Here is an 18,238-nt window from a genome sequence, read left to right as displayed (position 1 = left end):
GTCATTTAAAACATCAGAAATATCCAACTTTAAAGCATTACAGCAATGGACATGATTATTTTTAAAAATAAGGAAATCAGCCAGAGGGTTTCTGTGGGAAATTGCAGTTAAACAGCAAAAAACAGGAGTCTGAAGGTTGTTTATTTCTGGTCAGAACTTACTTCACTAAGCACAGGAAACAGCATTTTCAATATCTCAATACTTGACATGCAAGTTTCCATCTGACAAAACCTTTTGACCTTCTGATTCTTAAGGAATTTGCTATTCTGACCTGTAACTACTCAAAACCCTTGCTAATCTGCCACAGGGAAAAAGGCAAACTAGACTTTTACCTCCCAGTCATAATAAACTGTGACAATCAGTGAAGGAAGAAAAAAAAAACAGTAACATTTATTTGTTTCTCAGTAGAGGTATGATACCCAAGAGATGCTTTCAACAAAGTGTAATTTGAGATGTTGTCCTCGGAGGAAAACATCCTTCCTAATCAAATACATTTGCATGAGTAGCACATCCTTCTCCTTAAGAGGTACCACTCTGTTTACTGAACTTCTTTTCAGAGTGTCAATATTTAATATTTCACTTCTCTACATAAGTCTAATTGTATAAACTATTAAGGAATAACTCCAACACTGATTTGCTTTTATTGATAAGCAGTATCTACTGCATGATAACCATAAACTTGATTTAGATTTTATTTTTAAACTTCTCTGTGGCACTACTTACAAACAGTAATAAAATCAGTCACAAGAATCACTGCAAATTCATTCAGTCTCTTCTGCAAATCCCCAGAGGTACCTTTCAACACAGCTTTGTCTATGCAAACATTTGCAAAAGCAATTTCCTATATCATTCTCCTGAGCACACATGTTTAATTGCCTGCTGTGTGACAGTTTTATGAGGAAAACGCACCCTGTTTTCACCTCATGCTGTCCAAGCCAGTTAAAATCAGGACATTCCTAGCTGACTACTTTAACCCAAGGTATTTCCAACCCTGCTGTTCTGCAGTATAGGAGAGTTAACATAGAGTAAAATGAGAACCTTTGGATGTTTTGCCACTTCTTTCACCTCCTCTTGCGCTTCAGGAACATTTACTGGGACCACTGCATCTTTCAGTAAAGCAGTGTACCGAGGAGCTACTGGGTCTATAACCTACAAAAAGAAATATAGAATGAGGAGAATCTTGACTAGGACATTGTCAAAAATAAAACGTTATAGAAAATAAAATCAACATAAAGGAGTATTAACTGGTATTCTTTATGTTACTGCATTGTTTTAATGTTTGCTTTAATGTTACTTTAATCCAAAGCTATAAAAAAAACGAGTGAGAAAATGGTAGTAATACTTCCCTATTTCCCACCTTCACTGAAATACTTYGAGTAAAAACTATGGATTCCATACTGCCAATGCCAGCAGCATCCACAATTATGAGCTAATGACTCATAGGAAAAACATAGTAAAGTGAACTATGATACAGTTTTACTACTTTATCTTGATCATGTTCTTTTTTAGGTAGCTGAATTCAAAGCAATTTATCAGCACGCTTCTTTGACAGCACAGGACCTGCTCCCATACTCATTTCCCAGAGCAGTGCTCCAGCAGAATCAGGGGCAGACTTAGCCATATAGGAAGCACCGATCAAGTCTGCAATTTTCCAACAGTAGCATTAGATACTATAATAAGGCAACACCGTAACATTGACTTCATCAAGGATTTCAAGTTTTGTAAGGTAAAGATATCATAGTGTCCTCTTTTATTTTGTTCATTTTCAGAGTCATTGTTTTTTCCAGAGCATTTTTCTGGTCTTAAACACTCTTTTTGTTAATTGTGTGGAGGCATTAAAAAAACTAATTCAAGTATAACACTAGCCTAGAGATTAAGAGGATTCTCAGAAGCCTACCAGTTAAACTGGAAGCCAAAACAAAGGAAAACATCTGCTTTTATTAATATGCAATGACTTGGTTTTAGAGGTTTATTCATGCTTAAAACTACACAGCATTTTTTGGGAAAAATATTTAATATGTAATTATTTGACTCTAGCAAGTAAGACAATAYGATGGATATCCTTTAAGAAGTCTCGCATGAGTTAGTAAATGCTGAAGTTGCACCTTTAAATATTAGACACAAATGTTAAATTCTACGAAGGGAAAGAAGAGCTCTCCCACTACGAAAGTCTTCAAGCTCAGAAGAAAACCTGCCTGCAAAAAAAATAAAAAATACTTCTGTTTGTATTTCATGTTATAGTACAGATAAATTATCTGCACAGATAGATGCCAATAAGACTGCCCAGCAAATATGGTGCTGCGCAAGGAGTCTGAGATGGGAGAAAGTCAATTTAAAAGCCAATGTAAGAAGTCAGCACTAGCCATTATGGAGTTTTCCCCAAACCCAATTCTTAGTCTTAAGTTTATATATGCAGCAACAGAAAGAACCAATTTATAAACCTTTGTGTACTTAGCAGACCAAGTGCAAAATATATGARGGAATAGAAGACATGCCAGACAAGCAAATGCTACTTAAATGAAGAGACCTGGGTACAGTCTAAGCRAAACAAGCAGGAATCCCAATGCAAGATAACAGGTGTTTCCACAATCACACCAAATATGCAGTCAGCATTCTAATAATTCGCCTTATTATAGTGTCCAAGCATCCGCTGCCAAAAAGCAACCAACCATCAATATCATGATGCAGTATTCCTTATTTGACTTTCAGTCTGGATTATCAGCAGTGCTGTCTGTATCTACAGAGGGAGTATACCCRGCATCTTAGCCCTTCTGCCACTGAAAAGTGGCCAGCATGAGTCAAATTGAGTAAGACTTGCTTTTATGTTAACAAATATGCCAAACCAGATTGGACAGCAGTTTAAAACTAGGAATAATGCATTTTAAGTGGGTTTGTAGAGCTCCTGTTATATCAGCAAGTATGACTGTGCTATGAAGCTGCAAAATGATAACTTATGCTACGTATGCTTACAGCACTGTAAGCTATATGCTAAGGTAAAAAGCATTAATAATACCTTCTTACAGATAGCTCGCAGCTTGAAAGCAGAAAAATGAAATGCAGTTTTCATATCAGATTTACAGCAAATACAATTACCTTTTCCCATACTATTAAGTAAAGCAAGTAAATATTGGTAGAGGAGAATTAGCAGGATTAGTGGGAGTTCAAGTTAGAGGGAGGGACATTCCATTTTCCTGAGAGTGTGCCAAATGATGCAACACGTTGCCACTGCTACTTGTCGTGGTAAGCACTCCATGAACACTGGATTCACTACGTATCCCAGAAAGGAGGATATTAAGGGTAGCACCAAAGCCAAAGAGGCACATACCTTTTTGTTAAAAGACCAGATTTTATCCCATTCCATATTCACGACAGATCGAGAGGAGCCCTGTGGAAAAAGGAAAAATAARTTATATATATAATACATGCACACACAAATAAACTAGTGATTAGATTCACTTAAAACAAAGACCTTTAAAGACTACACACTCTCTACTATAAGCACTCATCAGAACAGTTTAGAAAGGAATCTTCAGCGAGCAAAATATCTGAGAGACCTGTCACTCCATTTTACCAGTATATTTTCACATGTGCTAATATTGTTGAAACCTTAAGCATGACAGTAGCAAGCCTTGAAAAAAGGAAACTGTAAAGTGAGAAATAGTTTAACTAAAAGTTCATGTAAACTTGTTCTAGCGAGTGAGACTCAAAGAATCACATCCCCCTCCCCCCCCAAAAAAAAGAGAGAGAGTAAAAAAAAATCATCCACCTGAGCAGCAATAAACTGTTTTAACCCTTCAACTGTCATCCCTCTTCTCAGGACACCACGTACAGTGGGAAATCTTGGGTCATCCCTGGTAAAAAAGGAAGATTTATCAGTATTACACATGGAATTTACCTGTTTGATAGGTAAATCAAAAGCTTTAATAGTGGTACCATACAAACAGCACAGCTTCATTTTGTTTGAGTGAATTTAGAGACAGATGGGAAGAGCTAAGCCTAACTGTAAAGGCTAAGCTCTAATCAATCAAATATGCACAGTGCAGATTTCTTTCTGCTTCACTCATGGGAGGGAATTCAACTCTCTGAAGTGGCTCTTTTCTACATCTCTTTAATCTTAAGTGTTTATGAAAACCTGGCAAGGTACAAATCATATTCCCATCACATTACTTCCTTTTCAATTGCACCCAAAACCCATTAAACAGCTGGGCTTGATTCTTTCCTGCTAGAGAGGAACAAAAAGATGAGTGATAACCTCAAAATCATCTCTCAGTGACATAAGCAATAGAATGCTGTGATTTTCTTCTACACAAGAAATCAAAGAGCTGAATTGAAAAACAAAATACATGCATGTAGGGACAGGAACTACACCTTGCTTAGTTCTTAACAGGCTTATGAAAGGGAGTGAACACAGTAAGACCAGCTACACCAGTGGCAAAAAGCAGAATTTTGGCTCTCATAGCATAGCTCCATAGTTATTAGGAACCTAGGCTTCCAACAGAATCAGGTAATCAAAATGCTACAAACACTCGACTGATTTAGCATTGGGCATAAAGTTTTCAGACTCCTGTACTAACAGGAGGGGATAGCAGCAGGCATGCTCCCATAGCATTCCAATATCGTGGGAGAATATAGCAAATAGGATGCAGTGGATTTGACTAGCTGTGTGGCACCAAGATCCCCTTCTGGCACTCTTCAAGCATTCATTCCGTGACTTTCAGGGTGGAAACTACGTACGTAGGCATGTATGGAGTAATCCTTGTAGCAAAAGCCAGCGCCCAGAGATAAGCAAACTCATGTTTATTTACAGGTCATGAGGATGCACACATACAGCTACAGAATAGTAAATAGATACAACAGATGTTCACTAGCCAGTCTGCCCACTKCAACTGGTGTTCTTATACTGTTTAAATATTCATTCATACTGTTCTGTTGTTTAAGYGCTATTCAAAGCRGAAAATGCTTGCCTCAGTCACAAGKATTTTAYGGAATGCTRCTGAACTACAACCATTTAACATACCAGCCATCTACAAGGCCTTCGTTGACAAACCATGTCAGCTTTCTTTTGGAAAGCACAGTGTTGTTGAGGTTTAGGCGGCTGTACTCCCAGATATAGGGTTTCCTTATGCCCAGTGCCTCAATGATCCAGTAAAACTGCTCATCTCTGTCGTGGTATTCGGTGGTTCTCAATGCATGTGTGACACCTTCGATACTGTCAACAATGGGGCAGGCAAAGTCATACGTCGGGTAAACCCTGAGAATAAAGAACTTCAATTAGCAAGGCAGAACAAAACACTTTCCTCACATTCAGACCCTCAAAGCACCACTCTATGTATTCATAATCTATTATTTTAACAGCACATATACCACAGAGCTCCTCCATAAGAACAAATCCAAATGGAGGAAAATACATTTTTAGAGCCAATGCAAAGTCTTCAAGAAATTAACTGATCGCAGCATTCAAAAATCAATTTAAAATAAATTTTAAAAACCCTACATTACTACTGCTTTTTTTTTTTCAAAAAATATAACATGCTGTCTTATAGTTCTCTCTACTTCAGTATCAAATCAAACTGAAGCATCAGTTAGCCTAATAACGTGCAAAGTTTTTGTGTTTAAAAACAAACCTCTGCTCACAGCCATCACTTCAGTATTATAAACACTAAATCAATGTTTTCATGCTGTCAGATCTACCAGAACTCAGTTGTATGGCTGGAAATAGAAGCTTCAAATAGGCACGGGACCATTCCCTCCAGCAGCTGGGTAGGCTCCTTTCAATGCAATTCATTCCACACAAAGAAAGTAGCTGCTGTGTAAAAGGAGGCCAGCCCAGAGGTAAGTAGCTCAGAATATTTTGCAGCAATAATCTAAAATAGTCAAGGTTAGACTTAAGTTCCAATAACAAAACAGAACAATTCTGATGCCTGAAATACCAGCATTAAGTCTATGTGCACCTGACAAAGCTCAGCACTGACACAMAACGTATTTATGAACCAGAATTGAAATAAAATATATTGCTGACCACCATGGCTAATTTTCACCTTTCAAAAATCATTTAGAGATGCTTCAGGAAGTTAAGGAACTCTCATATTCTGAATGAAAAATGCTAGCAGCTTCCAAGTAGCAGAACCAGTAGTATACTAAAGAATTGTAAATACCCTGAAAAAGAAAGAGAAAAAAAAAAAACAAGCACAGACCACCAAAAAGGAAGGGAACCTACTTGTAGGTGCTTCCAGTGCGTGGGTGAGGCTGGTTTTTGCACCGATATAGAGTTGGATCCCTCATACAGCCATTGTTACTATTCATATCTATTTTTGCCCGTAAACAACAAGTTTGTCCAAATTCTGTTCCCTTTTTCATTTCTTCCCACATTTGCATATTTTTCTCAACACCTAGGAACAATAAAAATAAGTTACTTTTATTGGTATAATGAACTTGACTACAGAACCATGTTTTATTATCACAACAATTGACATTGCCACCTCTTGTTTAGATCTTGGAATTCATTTTCACATATTTCAGCTCTTGAATATTTTAAAAATTGTGACATCTGAATGCGAAAATCATACACACACAGGCTTGCCATATCTGTCTAAATATACACGTATTTTTCCTGAACTATAATGAATACTTCCAAGATTCCATGAGCACCTTAGAGATATACCTTTGTTATCAAAAAACAAGYTTTCTTGCTAAAATAAAAATATATGAAAACATAATGAGAACCACAAAGTATCTTACAGTTATTTCTGTGTTTAGATTCCACTCTTTGCTCACGCTCTGCTTTCATTTGTTCTGCGGGAGTGTCATCCACATATGCCTTCCCTTCCTGAATGAGCTTCTCAGCATATTTCATTATTGTTTCAAAGTGATCTGAGGTATATGTAAATTGATCCGGTTTGATGTGAAGCATTGCAACATCTTCAAGAATAACCTGCAAAGTGTCAAAGTGGATCCTGTAATATTCAGGTATGCAAATTTTMTTAAATCTCCATCCTCTTTGTGCCAGATCTGGTGTTTAAGATACTTCATTTTCAAGGAAGGATAAAGTCATAAGAATARTATGACATGCATGAAGGAAAATAGATGTACTTGATTTGCACACACTAATTAAATCAGATCAGCAACTTCAAGAAAGAGCTTGCACAAGGAAAAAAAAAAGATCACATTAACACCAACAAAGAAATATTCTAAATGTTTTAAAACGCRTTCAACTTAAGCACCTGAGATATTTCACATTTTCTATACTCCTTTTTTTTCTAAGACAGTGGGATTTATACAATGCAGTCAACAGTGTATTCCTAGAGGTTTATATCTACATACCATAAAATAAATACTGGAGAAAGATGAAATAAGCTACCAAAGGGTTTTAAGCTTTATTACAGTAAACAGTGAAATTTATAACCATAGGTTTGTAAGTGTAACACTACTACCCTGCAAAGTGGCTCACTGTGCAAAAGCAGAMGACCTCCCTTCCATTTAACTTTGATTCAACTTACACAGTGAATGATGTCTGTTATCATACCTTTTCAAAGTCCTCTTTCTCTTTTTCTGGATTTGTGTCATCAAACCTCATAATAAGTTTTCCTTTAAAGTTAACCTGGTAGTGCTGATTAAGCAGGGCAGCTTTTGCATGACCGATATGTAGGTATCTGAAATGAAATGAAAGAAAAATATACATCAACTCTACTTCCGTTGGATTTGTTTGTTTGTTTTTTGGTAGAAAGTAAGGGAAGGCTTGGAATRGAAGGCATTAGCTACACTGAACCAGAAATTGGGATATTTGTTGAAATAATATTTATGAAAGCAAGTTATGTTTTTTTCCTATCACTATTTTAGTCAGTATCCGTTAAAAACATCTAATGTCCCAAATCCATATGTCCCTATGGGGAGGTCCCTATAAAGAYAGGACAGCAATTATTATCTGCAGTTCTACTGATTAACTGATTGTAGTGTTGACATTCAGTAGTAGCCATCTGTTAACCTGAACTTCATGTTCAAGAGCATGGAATTTTCTGAAAAGCTGCTTATTTAAAATTTGTAATGAGAGAAATAATACTGTGAATTCAAAGACAATATAAAAATCTGAAATCCTCAAAAGAAAAAATAAATATAAATATATATATAGTCCCCCCCCAAAACAATGCTTTAAATGAAATACTCCAATTTAGACACTATAGCTCTGTTTTACATTGTTCTCACTAAAAGGTGTACATTATACACATAATGCCTACTTGAGTGTCTCCTTGTACTGAACTACTAGAATAAGAAATGCTACTGTAGAAGTCACATGATGCTGAATCTTACAGTAAAAGCACTTACAGCATTTTCATAGCTTACCAAGCAGTTCTAAAATGKGTGTTATTTTGGACCACACAGAGTCTGGACCCCTGCAACGAGGCCCCGTTACACACRTGGTGTTAAGCTTACTGGAAGGAGGTTATTCCCAGGTGCCCTCCCTTTCTCAGCTCCTCTAGGAAGCACTATGCATCCTTGCAAGCAACTCACCAGGACTGTATTTATACAGCATGTCCCATAAGTGCACATGCCCCATTAGCCATGCAAACGCCTTCCTTGCACATCTCCTTATTCCACTTCTGAGCAGCAGCAGACCAGTGTCTGCTGTCAATGCACCTCCCTATGACCAGCTTGGGCGACACACTGCAACGTGCCAGGCAAAACTAAACATACAGCTCTGAAGTGCATGCAGACAAAGATGTAGATAATCTTTCAACTTAGAAGTCTTGCCTGATAAGCAGATTAACATCCTCACCAAAGCACCTGTTGTGTTCCAAGCACACGGGAGGAAAAAAAAAAAAAAAACCCACACATCTTCTTAAAGCACTTAAGTTTCTTACCCACTTGCTTCAGGAGGAAATCTTACAATGACCTTTCCCATCTCTGCGCCAGGGAGCTCAACAAACTTGCCGACATCTGCTTTCTTTTCTGTTGCCTTGAAAATTAAGAGACATCATAACAGATCACAATACCTGTATAACCAACTTTAGATACAAGGTTTTGCTCCAAGGTCTCCCAACAGAACAGACAAGGAAAACAGCTGCCACGCTACACTCCAAATTCACACTTCTACAACTTCTACATTACTCAKAGCACATCAAAACAAGATTAACTTCAGAGCTTAAAGGTAGTCTATCTTCATATTTAATATGGGACTGAAAAGCTGTTTGATTTATTTTTTGTTCTTTTATCAAGACAATTGCTACTAAACAAATTTGAATTATAATGGGATTAACAAATTCAGTCAACCAAAGACTGCTGTCTTTACAGGTTAATAGGATTTCAACACCCTTGTTGGAGAAAAAAAAAAAAAAAAAAGTAGTGCTAGAAAGCAGCACTGAGAGTTGCCATTTTCACACGATTTAAGTGTTGGAATATACAATAGGTGCATTTCTGAAAATGATTTTTTAAAAAAAAAAAAGAGTTTACAAAAGTTTTCATTTACTGCACAGCTGATTTCCTATTAATTCTGTAAGTTATGAAAGAGCTACAGGGAGAGAAAAAAAAAAGAGTAAAGGCACTCTCTTCAGAGAGCCTGCAGAGAGCTTACCATCTTAACCTTTGGTGCACCAGTGCTCCACTTGGCTCCTACTGATTGGAAAGTGCCCTGGGCCTCCAGAAAGCCGTACCATCGCTTCACATGGACAGGAGCTTCACGCTGCTGTAACTGCTCTTGCCAGATATTATTATCTGTTGGCAAATAATTTTCAGGCTATTAATTTAGGAAACTAGAAGGGAATAGAAAAAAAAGCAATTTTTTTAAAGTAAGAAACAAAACAGAAACTCTCCTTATTTTCTCTTTGTAAAGAAGACATCTAGTTATGAGAACACAGAGATTTTAAAGAAGAACCCAAAGCAAAAACATATTGCTTTCCTTTTTGGATTCACCCAGTGGGAAAAGGGAGGGGTGGGGAATATGTTTKTTTCTTTGTATCACACACTTTAAAACTAATGACAATTCTTTTCAACATGTTACTAAAAGCGTCCCACTAATGTGTAATTTGATGTAATTACAGAATAACAGGGTTTACCTAAACTATGCTGTTCCCATCATCGGTGATGCACAGATCGAAGTAGCAAGGAAAGTAATATAGAGTCTGGCCCATGGCTGAGATCTGCCACTAACTGCCACCAAAAAAAAAAAAAAAAAAAAAAAACAGAAAGAACAAACTCATCTACTACAAGAGCAAACCAATGAAAAAGGGAACACCTGTTGATACCTTTTAGTACAGCCCAGACGCACAAATCTGCAAGACTCAGAGAGTTTCCAACCAAGTAGGTTCTCAGAGACAGGCAGTGGTTGAGCTCTTGGACTGCTGAAAGAAACGAACTTGCAGAAGATAACTTTGAAGCACTGAATTCCAGCCAATGGTCAATCTAGTTGTACGAGACAAAATATTCAAAGTTAGCAAAAAAATCAAGAGATATTTTGCTGAATAGAAAATATCAACTGAAAGACAAGCATTAAATACATTGGACAATAAATCACAGTATCTGTTCAATGAGACTTGACTTCAAAATAAAATACACTGAAGCATTCATGCAAACCTATATTAAGTGATTAAATCCAATTTTCTCCTTTGTTTTTGAATACAAACTGCTGAAACTACATTGACTTTACTGAAGCTATCCCCATTATTCAGGGATGGGTGGAAGGGAAGACAGCAGTTCTTAGGTGCTTATCCTCCACACATGGTGTGTATATATATTTTATATATGTGCATATATATTTATATATTTATATACATATATTTATATATGTGTGTATATATATATTATTTATACACACATATATATCTCTCCCTTGCTCCCCGGCTACTCTACCTCACCTCCTTCTTGCTTTAAAGAAACAATCCTCCCTCACCCCTGCAAAACAATCTTCTCCTGTATTTGCTGAAAGGAAATACAGCTTAGTGCATAAAAAAAAAAAAAAGTTAAGAGTGTTAAGAATCAGACTTTTAGTTGATATACAGCCATTCCTATAAAAGAAATCCTCAGTCCTGCAAGAGCCTTTAAGTATCTCTTGCAGTCATCCGTCTGTATTTCGCGTGCAAACAATCTGTAAGCTGCTTTAGGAATCCTTCCAATTTTCAAGTCTACGTGGCAGGCACAGATGTAATTACACTGCCATGGAGTTCAGCTCAGTAACTTGCAGTTATGTCCCAAAATATTTCCACTGCAAATGCAGCTGTCACTGTAGTTCTCAAAGTGCAACTTTATTTTTGAAAGACACAAAAGTGAAAAGAAGTATTTTAATCAGAATTACTGATCTTTTAAGGTTGCTTGCTAAGGTCTTAGGATTTAATTTAGAAAGAATATTCTCAGTTAGAAAATCTAAATGGCCACGGACCTCCTATTTTTTTAAATGCTTTTAAAATACTTTTTAAATAAGCAACAGTTCTCTTGAGCCCAGTTGTGAGACCAGMTACAAGTTTCAGGCAGCAATTTAAATTTAAAATTCAGCATATGGCTTTTCTGAGCTGGACTCAGGAAGGATTCCTTATTTCAAATTATACCCAGTATTTGCAACAACAGTGCTACTAGGTGCACTGAAATAACACACAGTAGCAGATGAGGGCACTACGCCYGAGTACAGTGGCAAGGGAGAATATACATCTCTTTTCAACCTGAAATACTCTATGATGTTACTGATTTGTCAAGCTAGAAATAGTTGATGAGGGTGAGGACAAGGATAACCCTTTTTAAGTTCCGATTTATGACTCTCCAGAGGTGCAATCTTAAGARGGGAGGAGAAAAAAAAAGAAAAAAGATCAGCATCCCAAATAATTAGAGCCTCAACATAATAATAAAATGCAAAACAAGAAACGAATTCCTCGAAGACAGTTTGACCACAAACCCTTTGGCCAAAAGAGGGGAAAAAATACAAAGGGAAGAAAAGGAAAAGAAAAAGGGGTTGATTACTTCTCACCTCTGTGTGCTCCAGGAGATTTGAACCGTATAATCCAGTGGAACTTGCAACTCTAGCCAAGTAACGGGCTATAGAATTCACATCAGTAAATGCGACATGGCTAGAGGAAGAAAGAGGTAAAATAAAGGTACATTAACCTACTACTTCCAGTTCAATTCTAACTATACACACGTAGTGAAAAGAAGTGTAAAGCTGATGAAAAATCACTTCCAAGTAAGCCAATAGACATAGGTTTATTTTTACAGCTGGCAACAGCAAGTTTTTAAACAATAAACACTTTTTTTAAGCAGAAAGATAATAAAACTTTGACTGTTCTTTCAAAGTCTAAAGTCTCCCTTCTCCACATCTAAGAGAATACATAAGTATAACTTGAGCTGTATATATATTCCAGAGCGTAAGGAGCCAACTTGACATTTTCTTTTCTTCTTGTACCTAAAGATGACTTTGAAGAGGATTCCTAGAGAACGTGCACAGGAACAGAATCCCAGCTCTAAGTCAAAGAGAAAAAAAAGTATTTACATATGTTTCTTGTCCCCCTTCTAAATAGATGTGGCTGCCTGTATGTTAGCTTTTACCYAGTCTTCTCCACAGRTAGAAGACCAATTATTCCAAGCACAGGAATCTAATGGTACCACGTAAGATAAATGTACACATGCAGCATTACAGTAACAGTCAAAGATCTTAAAGCTCCCTACCCATAACACTTCCTCTGACTTTTTTTCTAATCTAAGCTGTAAAATGAGCTGTCCACAGTTACATTTGCCATCTCTGCTTAAAATGTGGTGGTATCCTTTCTGATTCCAGTTAGATAAAGACTGGCTTCCCCATTCAGCTGCTCAGAATTCTCAAGTCTGTCTATGTTTGAATCTCCCTTTTTCACCTCACATATAGCATWACCAAAAGCTGCATACTCTAAGAAACCCAGCTTCAAAACCGTTTAAGATAGATCATTAACATTTACTAAAGAGCTTTGGAAGAAAGCAGCATCACAATCTTTAATTCTGCAGATCATTGTCATCTACATAGTCTTGCATAGGGGTAGCTGTCAGCAGCTCCAACTGCTTCTAAACAAGCATCAACATCAATAAAASAGCTAAGTGTTCTATCTATCCACTCAGTTTAATGGCCTGAACATTACTCTGGAATTCGTCCAGACAAGGTTTCATTTCTGTCTCCGCCACTGTTTTGCTGAACAACCTCAAGCAAGTCATTTTCTTCCTGGTGCACCCATCATATTCTTTATAAAATGAAAAACAATTTTAGAGAGGCCTCAAAAAAGCCCTTGCAAAGATCAATGAAAGTCCTGGAAAAGTTATAAAAGCCTTCTTGATAYATGAACCATTATAATTAATCCAATTTTTGGCATAAAAGGATTAGCCAGTCTCATTACATTAACTGTATTAAAATTTACAAGATCATAGGTCATTGTTGCCTTTTTTTTTTAATCTTTAACTTTTCAAACTTCTAGGCTCTAGCATACAGAAGATCCTTACGCTATTATTAAAACTAAAAGCCAATAATGGATCAATAAAGCTTAAGCCCGTGGAACATGTTTTTATTGTTTTCATACTTTCATTTCAGTTTCATACTGAAGGAAATACATTTGATCAGCAACACTGAATAAACATGAGCAAGGTAAGTTTTTAGTCTGAGTAAAACCGTCTCTGTGCCTAGAGAGTTGTTTACTTCCCTTTGAACCAAAAAAAAAAAAACACTACATGGCTTCCCTTCTCTGAAAATAGTACACACATGAAGGATTCACTTTGCAGTTAGGGACTGCTAACTCCAGAAGCAAGTATAGGCAAAGAAAATCCTAGGTTTCTGTAGATAAGGATGCAAGTTGCTACATACTAAAACACACCATTCTTTACTGATGGGCCAGATGTTCAAGGAGAAACAAAACAGGAGAAGGAAGATAAATGCCCATCCTCCCAATATAAAAAAGGTAAAACTCGACAGGATCTCTGATTGTAATAAATGGCTTTTTGAGCTCATTTGTATAAAGCACTGCAGAACGGTTCTGTCCTTGAATCCATTTACCTCTATAAGGGCCACATTACTCTGAAGGATGCACAGTCATGACACAAAATAGAAAAGCCAGACTGCAGTTTGTTACCTGTTAGCTGCAGGTATATTAAAGCATTCTTTAAAGCCAAGAACATTTAGTTTACTTTCTTAAGTGCTATTTCCACATGGGGTTTTCAAGCTAAGGCATCAAGACAAGCCTTAAAATACAATTCAGCATCTCAAATTACTGACAACCTTTTCAGCTAGTTAGATGTTTAACTGCACTTCAAAGCATCACTTCTAAAAGATCAAACAAAATATTTTCTTATTCAAGTTATGCCATAAAAAATAATGGTTTTCTGAAAATCAAAGTCTAGGCTACCCCAAGTGAATTCCAAGCCATGCCAGAGTAAGATGGCTTCAGCAGAACTGATGCCATGAGATCCATTTACTCAAAGCATTAGTTGAGGTATCAGTTCATTTGATGATTCTCAAATTACAAATACAATTGTAAGAGAATTTAAAATAGAAAATCAATTTCTACAATGATTGTACAAGTGAGCAAAAGAAGAATAATGCATTATTGAGGGATGGAATAACTTCTTAAACATAATCTGAGGCCAGGCTTGAGATGATGCAAATACATCAAACCCTCATCTGATGGAATGAGGATTCTAGATCTTGCCCACCTGGGACTGAAGTGCGGGAGAGTTTGCATTTTAAACCCTTTCTATCACAGTTAAAATAAGTGCTGTTACAGTTGCAATAAGGCATATTAATATTATTTCATATAATAAAACAGTCAATTATTTCAGAGCTGACTATACAAATTTATATTATTCCAAGATCATTTCCATTTGTCACACAAAGGTTATATGCATATATACACAATGTACACTGAGAAAGGAAAATAAATCAAAAATCAATACTTCAGTGGAAAACTCACTCATAAAAGTGCAAAGCACCATCCAATCAAAGGTTTTTATATATGTTAGATATCCCTATGTAAATAACATGCACTGAAAATCACCAGGGCTGGACAACCTAAATCCCAGTATAACCTAACACATTTGTCTTGCTTCAGCTCTTAATTCAGAACCACATATTTAATGCTATCAGTAGACACAGCAAAAACCAACATATATGATTTGAGATTACAGTGAGAAGACTCATATCTGAGTCCAAGATTAACATTTTAAGCAGAGATCAACTTTTTGCAAGACTGTGAATCATTCTTGGTGCTTTGATCTTTTGCAGAAATATGTATGCTGGGACAGGCTTGCTCTSTAAGGTCATGAGAAAGCTCAATAAGCACTAATTTATGTATAACGTATCTGAATCTCAATAAAGCTACACAAAAATAGTGCTATTTTTACAATCATTCTATACCTGTGCAGGAACATCAATTCATATTGCATAAGTGACTTGAACAAAATTTATTACTACAGCAGCTCACAAAAAAGTTTATCAGTGAGTGAACAGCTGCATCTACTTAACATTACTTACCACAGACTTTTTTGTCCTTTYTTTCCCAAACACAGCTAGGTACTTGATTGCAACATTAAATTCTGAACTCATCACAGTGTAAAAGTGACTTAAGCTATGACTGTGATGTTCATGGCTGCAGTGTGCCCCTTACTAGAGATGCTACACATCAGACATTTCCACTGATTTGAGTGACATGTCAGTGGGATTTAAGTTATCAGGAATTCTCTTAAGAATGTCTGGATAGCTCAAATGTGAAGGAAGCTAGGATGACAATGCAGCTTCCTTAAAACTAACAGAGTCACTGCTGTTTTGCTGATATGCATATGAACCTACTTATATGAACACAAAGAAACCCTCATGCCTCAAACATGAAAATGTTTATTTCAGTCAGTAACAGCCTGTTTTCAGCAGTGCAAAGCAGGGTTTTCTACAAAATCTCGTAGATTTCTTCTAGAGAATGCAGATGGATATACAGGAGAACAGGACAGAACTGGCACTTTTTTGAAATGTCACTGCCTTCACTTTTTTTATGCAGCAGCCAACCTTAAATAGTTGCTTAAAAACCTTTTAAAGTCATTCTATCACACAAGTGCAAGTCTGAGCAATCACAAAGACTTGAATACTATCTTGTTTAATATAAAAGGACTTCCCTTTGGATAATCCACAGCACAAGGAAAAGGCAAATAAACAGACAACAAAATGAGAAATATTAAGTGACTAGAGCGACTAGACACAAGTGAGTGCAAATAACAAAGCTCCCCATGAATATGAACTGTACATTGTAAATGTTTTGTGTATGTTAAAAAGAAAGAACAGTAATGCGCTAATAAAATCATATTTTTCTTCCTTCCTAAAAAGGTTACTGTTAATGGTGCAGCCATGTGATTTTCAAAACTGCTGACCCAAAGCAGGAGAGAGGAGATGCAAAGTCACTTACTCAGACACTCGGAGTATCGTTTCTTTGCCTTCTTCCACTGAAATTTTGACATCATTCTTCACATGCTCCACTGTCAACAGAGCTCCTTTAAAAAAAAAGAAAAAAAAAAAGATACTGATTTTTCTTTCAAGAAACATGTACTTTATACTAGCAACAGAGCAGTCACATTTTTTAATCAAATAGGACAATGTGTCCTACCTGGCTCCTTCAAACAAGCTCCCCCAGAGAAGAAATCAATGTTCAATCTTATATGCAGAAGGTTTCTTATTCTTGGCAATCTTAAATTGACAATGCCTAACAATCTGCTTTGAATCTGCAAGTGTCAGCAACAATAGAAGAGTATTGCAAAATTAATCCTATCCCCCATGCAAAGAAATGATTTATTTGATACTCCTCACAGACCTGAAACATGCAGTTACTGAATTCCTTGGTATTTTCTGAACAAGGATGAGGCTACTTCTCAACCCGATTTTATGTTTATTAAAAAGAGTAGCCCCCCCACACCAAGAAACCCTCCCTATGACAAAGTACAGTGAGCTCACATAGGGTATTCAGAGTAGTATATCTTTGACAGTAAAGGGCAACCTCTAAAAATGGAAGAACTATTGAAACTCTTAGGCTACATCTACAGATAGAAAAAAGCTCTGCCCATATTTCAAGTGGCCTGATGCAAGCGTGCTCTGATCCCTGTGCTCTACTGCATGACACATTCGCTCAAGCAAAGCATCAAGCTAACTTGGCTGCATTATTTCTGGACTGGCTCTTATCCAAGCCCAGCCAGCTGAGCATAACCAGAGAAGCAGGGCATAAGAGCCCTGCTCAAGAGCACGTATAAAACCAACAAGCTTTTGCTTAGGCCTATATTACTTAAGTGAAACCAGCTAAAGGACTATACCCCAGATGGTGCCAGCAACTAACCTGTTATCGTTCCACGGAGCACCCTGCACTGTGACCAAATCTCCTTAAGAGCAACACACAGACTCAAGGCAGGTGATGCTATTAAGTTATTAATACCCTGGCCTAAATACAAAGCACTGGAGCTAGAAATTCCCTAGCTGGTCCCTCTCTTCAGCTACAAGCCCTTCTCACAACATTGCGCTTATGTCCACAGTAAATCGGCAGTCTCTTCCAGCCCTCAGTCATCTGTCAGAGTCAGGGTGACACCACTCCTGCTGTATGTTTGTGAGACACGCAAGTGTTTTAATTAAGGGCTGGAAATGCTTTGGGAGCAGCATGTAGCATGCACACCCGACTAGGTAATTAACACCAGGGACATTAATAGGTACCATGCGCTTCCCCGTGCGCAGCGGCGATGAACATATGGTGCAGGAATGAGCGTGCTGAGGCTGCCTGCACACAAGTGTTTGCAGAAGAGGCCTTTTGCAGTATCTAATATTACTGACAGAATTAAATACTCTTCTGCACCCTCTCTCTAGTCCTGCTAACCAAATGCCAAAAACAAAAATGAAAAAATAACAAAACAAACCAAACAAGAAATCCCAGAATGCTCCATAGCCCCTAGGCCCTTGTTAATCACAGTCCGTGCTGAATAACATGTCCTCTAATGAATCAGTAGAAACAAGCATGGGAAGAAAAGTCGTTTAAAACTTACACGCTGTTTTATTTTAAACCACTAGTCACGCAAGGCGTACTCGACTGCAAAAAAGCAACTACTGAGCTAAGGCGAAGGAGAAGAAAGCGTATTTCCAATGAAGAAACTGAGTGGAAGCAGCCCWGGCAGCACAAAATGCTGCTTCCAGACGACAGAAAGGCGCGGAAGCGGCGGGCGGCCGCCGGCCACGCTGCAAAGCGGCCCGGGCCGCCCCCGCTCGCCGCGCCGCGACGCGTCCCCGCCGCCCGCC

At 37.4% G+C, this 18,238-nt stretch overlaps 1 protein-coding gene across 4 annotated transcripts in view; it reads right to left on the bottom strand.

The window, feature by feature from the left end:
- Positions 1-18,238, bottom strand: part of EPRS (glutamyl-prolyl-tRNA synthetase) — a 33,627-nt gene that overhangs the window by 15,191 nt on the left and 198 nt on the right. For 3 of the 4 annotated variants that reach the window (XM_026048380.1, XM_026048379.1, XM_026048381.1), the window contains exons 2-13: positions 16,377-16,461; positions 11,945-12,044; positions 10,236-10,392; positions 9,566-9,705; positions 8,856-8,950; positions 7,523-7,649; positions 6,739-6,931; positions 6,218-6,389; positions 5,018-5,251; positions 3,767-3,851; positions 3,326-3,385; positions 1,039-1,149 (exon numbers count right to left, since the gene is read on the bottom strand). In XM_026048380.1, coding sequence (XP_025904165.1) covers positions 1,039-1,149; positions 3,326-3,385; positions 3,767-3,851; positions 5,018-5,251; positions 6,218-6,389; positions 6,739-6,931; positions 7,523-7,649; positions 8,856-8,950; positions 9,566-9,705; positions 10,236-10,392; positions 11,945-12,044; positions 16,377-16,461 — 1,559 coding nt within the window. Of the gene's footprint in view, positions 1-1,038; positions 1,150-3,013; positions 3,035-3,325; positions 3,386-3,766; positions 3,852-5,017; positions 5,252-6,217; positions 6,390-6,738; positions 6,932-7,522; positions 7,650-8,855; positions 8,951-9,565; positions 9,706-10,235; positions 10,393-11,944; positions 12,045-16,376; positions 16,462-18,238 lie in introns of all 4 variants that reach the window. The other variant, XM_026048378.1, reaches the window with a different exon arrangement.

Source organism: Nothoprocta perdicaria, unplaced genomic scaffold (assembly GCF_003342845.1).
Source record: "Nothoprocta perdicaria isolate Ctin4 unplaced genomic scaffold, notPer1 scaffold_54, whole genome shotgun sequence".
NCBI classification, from domain to species: domain Eukaryota; kingdom Metazoa; phylum Chordata; class Aves; order Tinamiformes; family Tinamidae; genus Nothoprocta; species Nothoprocta perdicaria.
The sequence above is the reverse complement of the archived record's forward strand: the minus strand, read 5'-3'. Positions and strand labels throughout refer to the sequence as shown.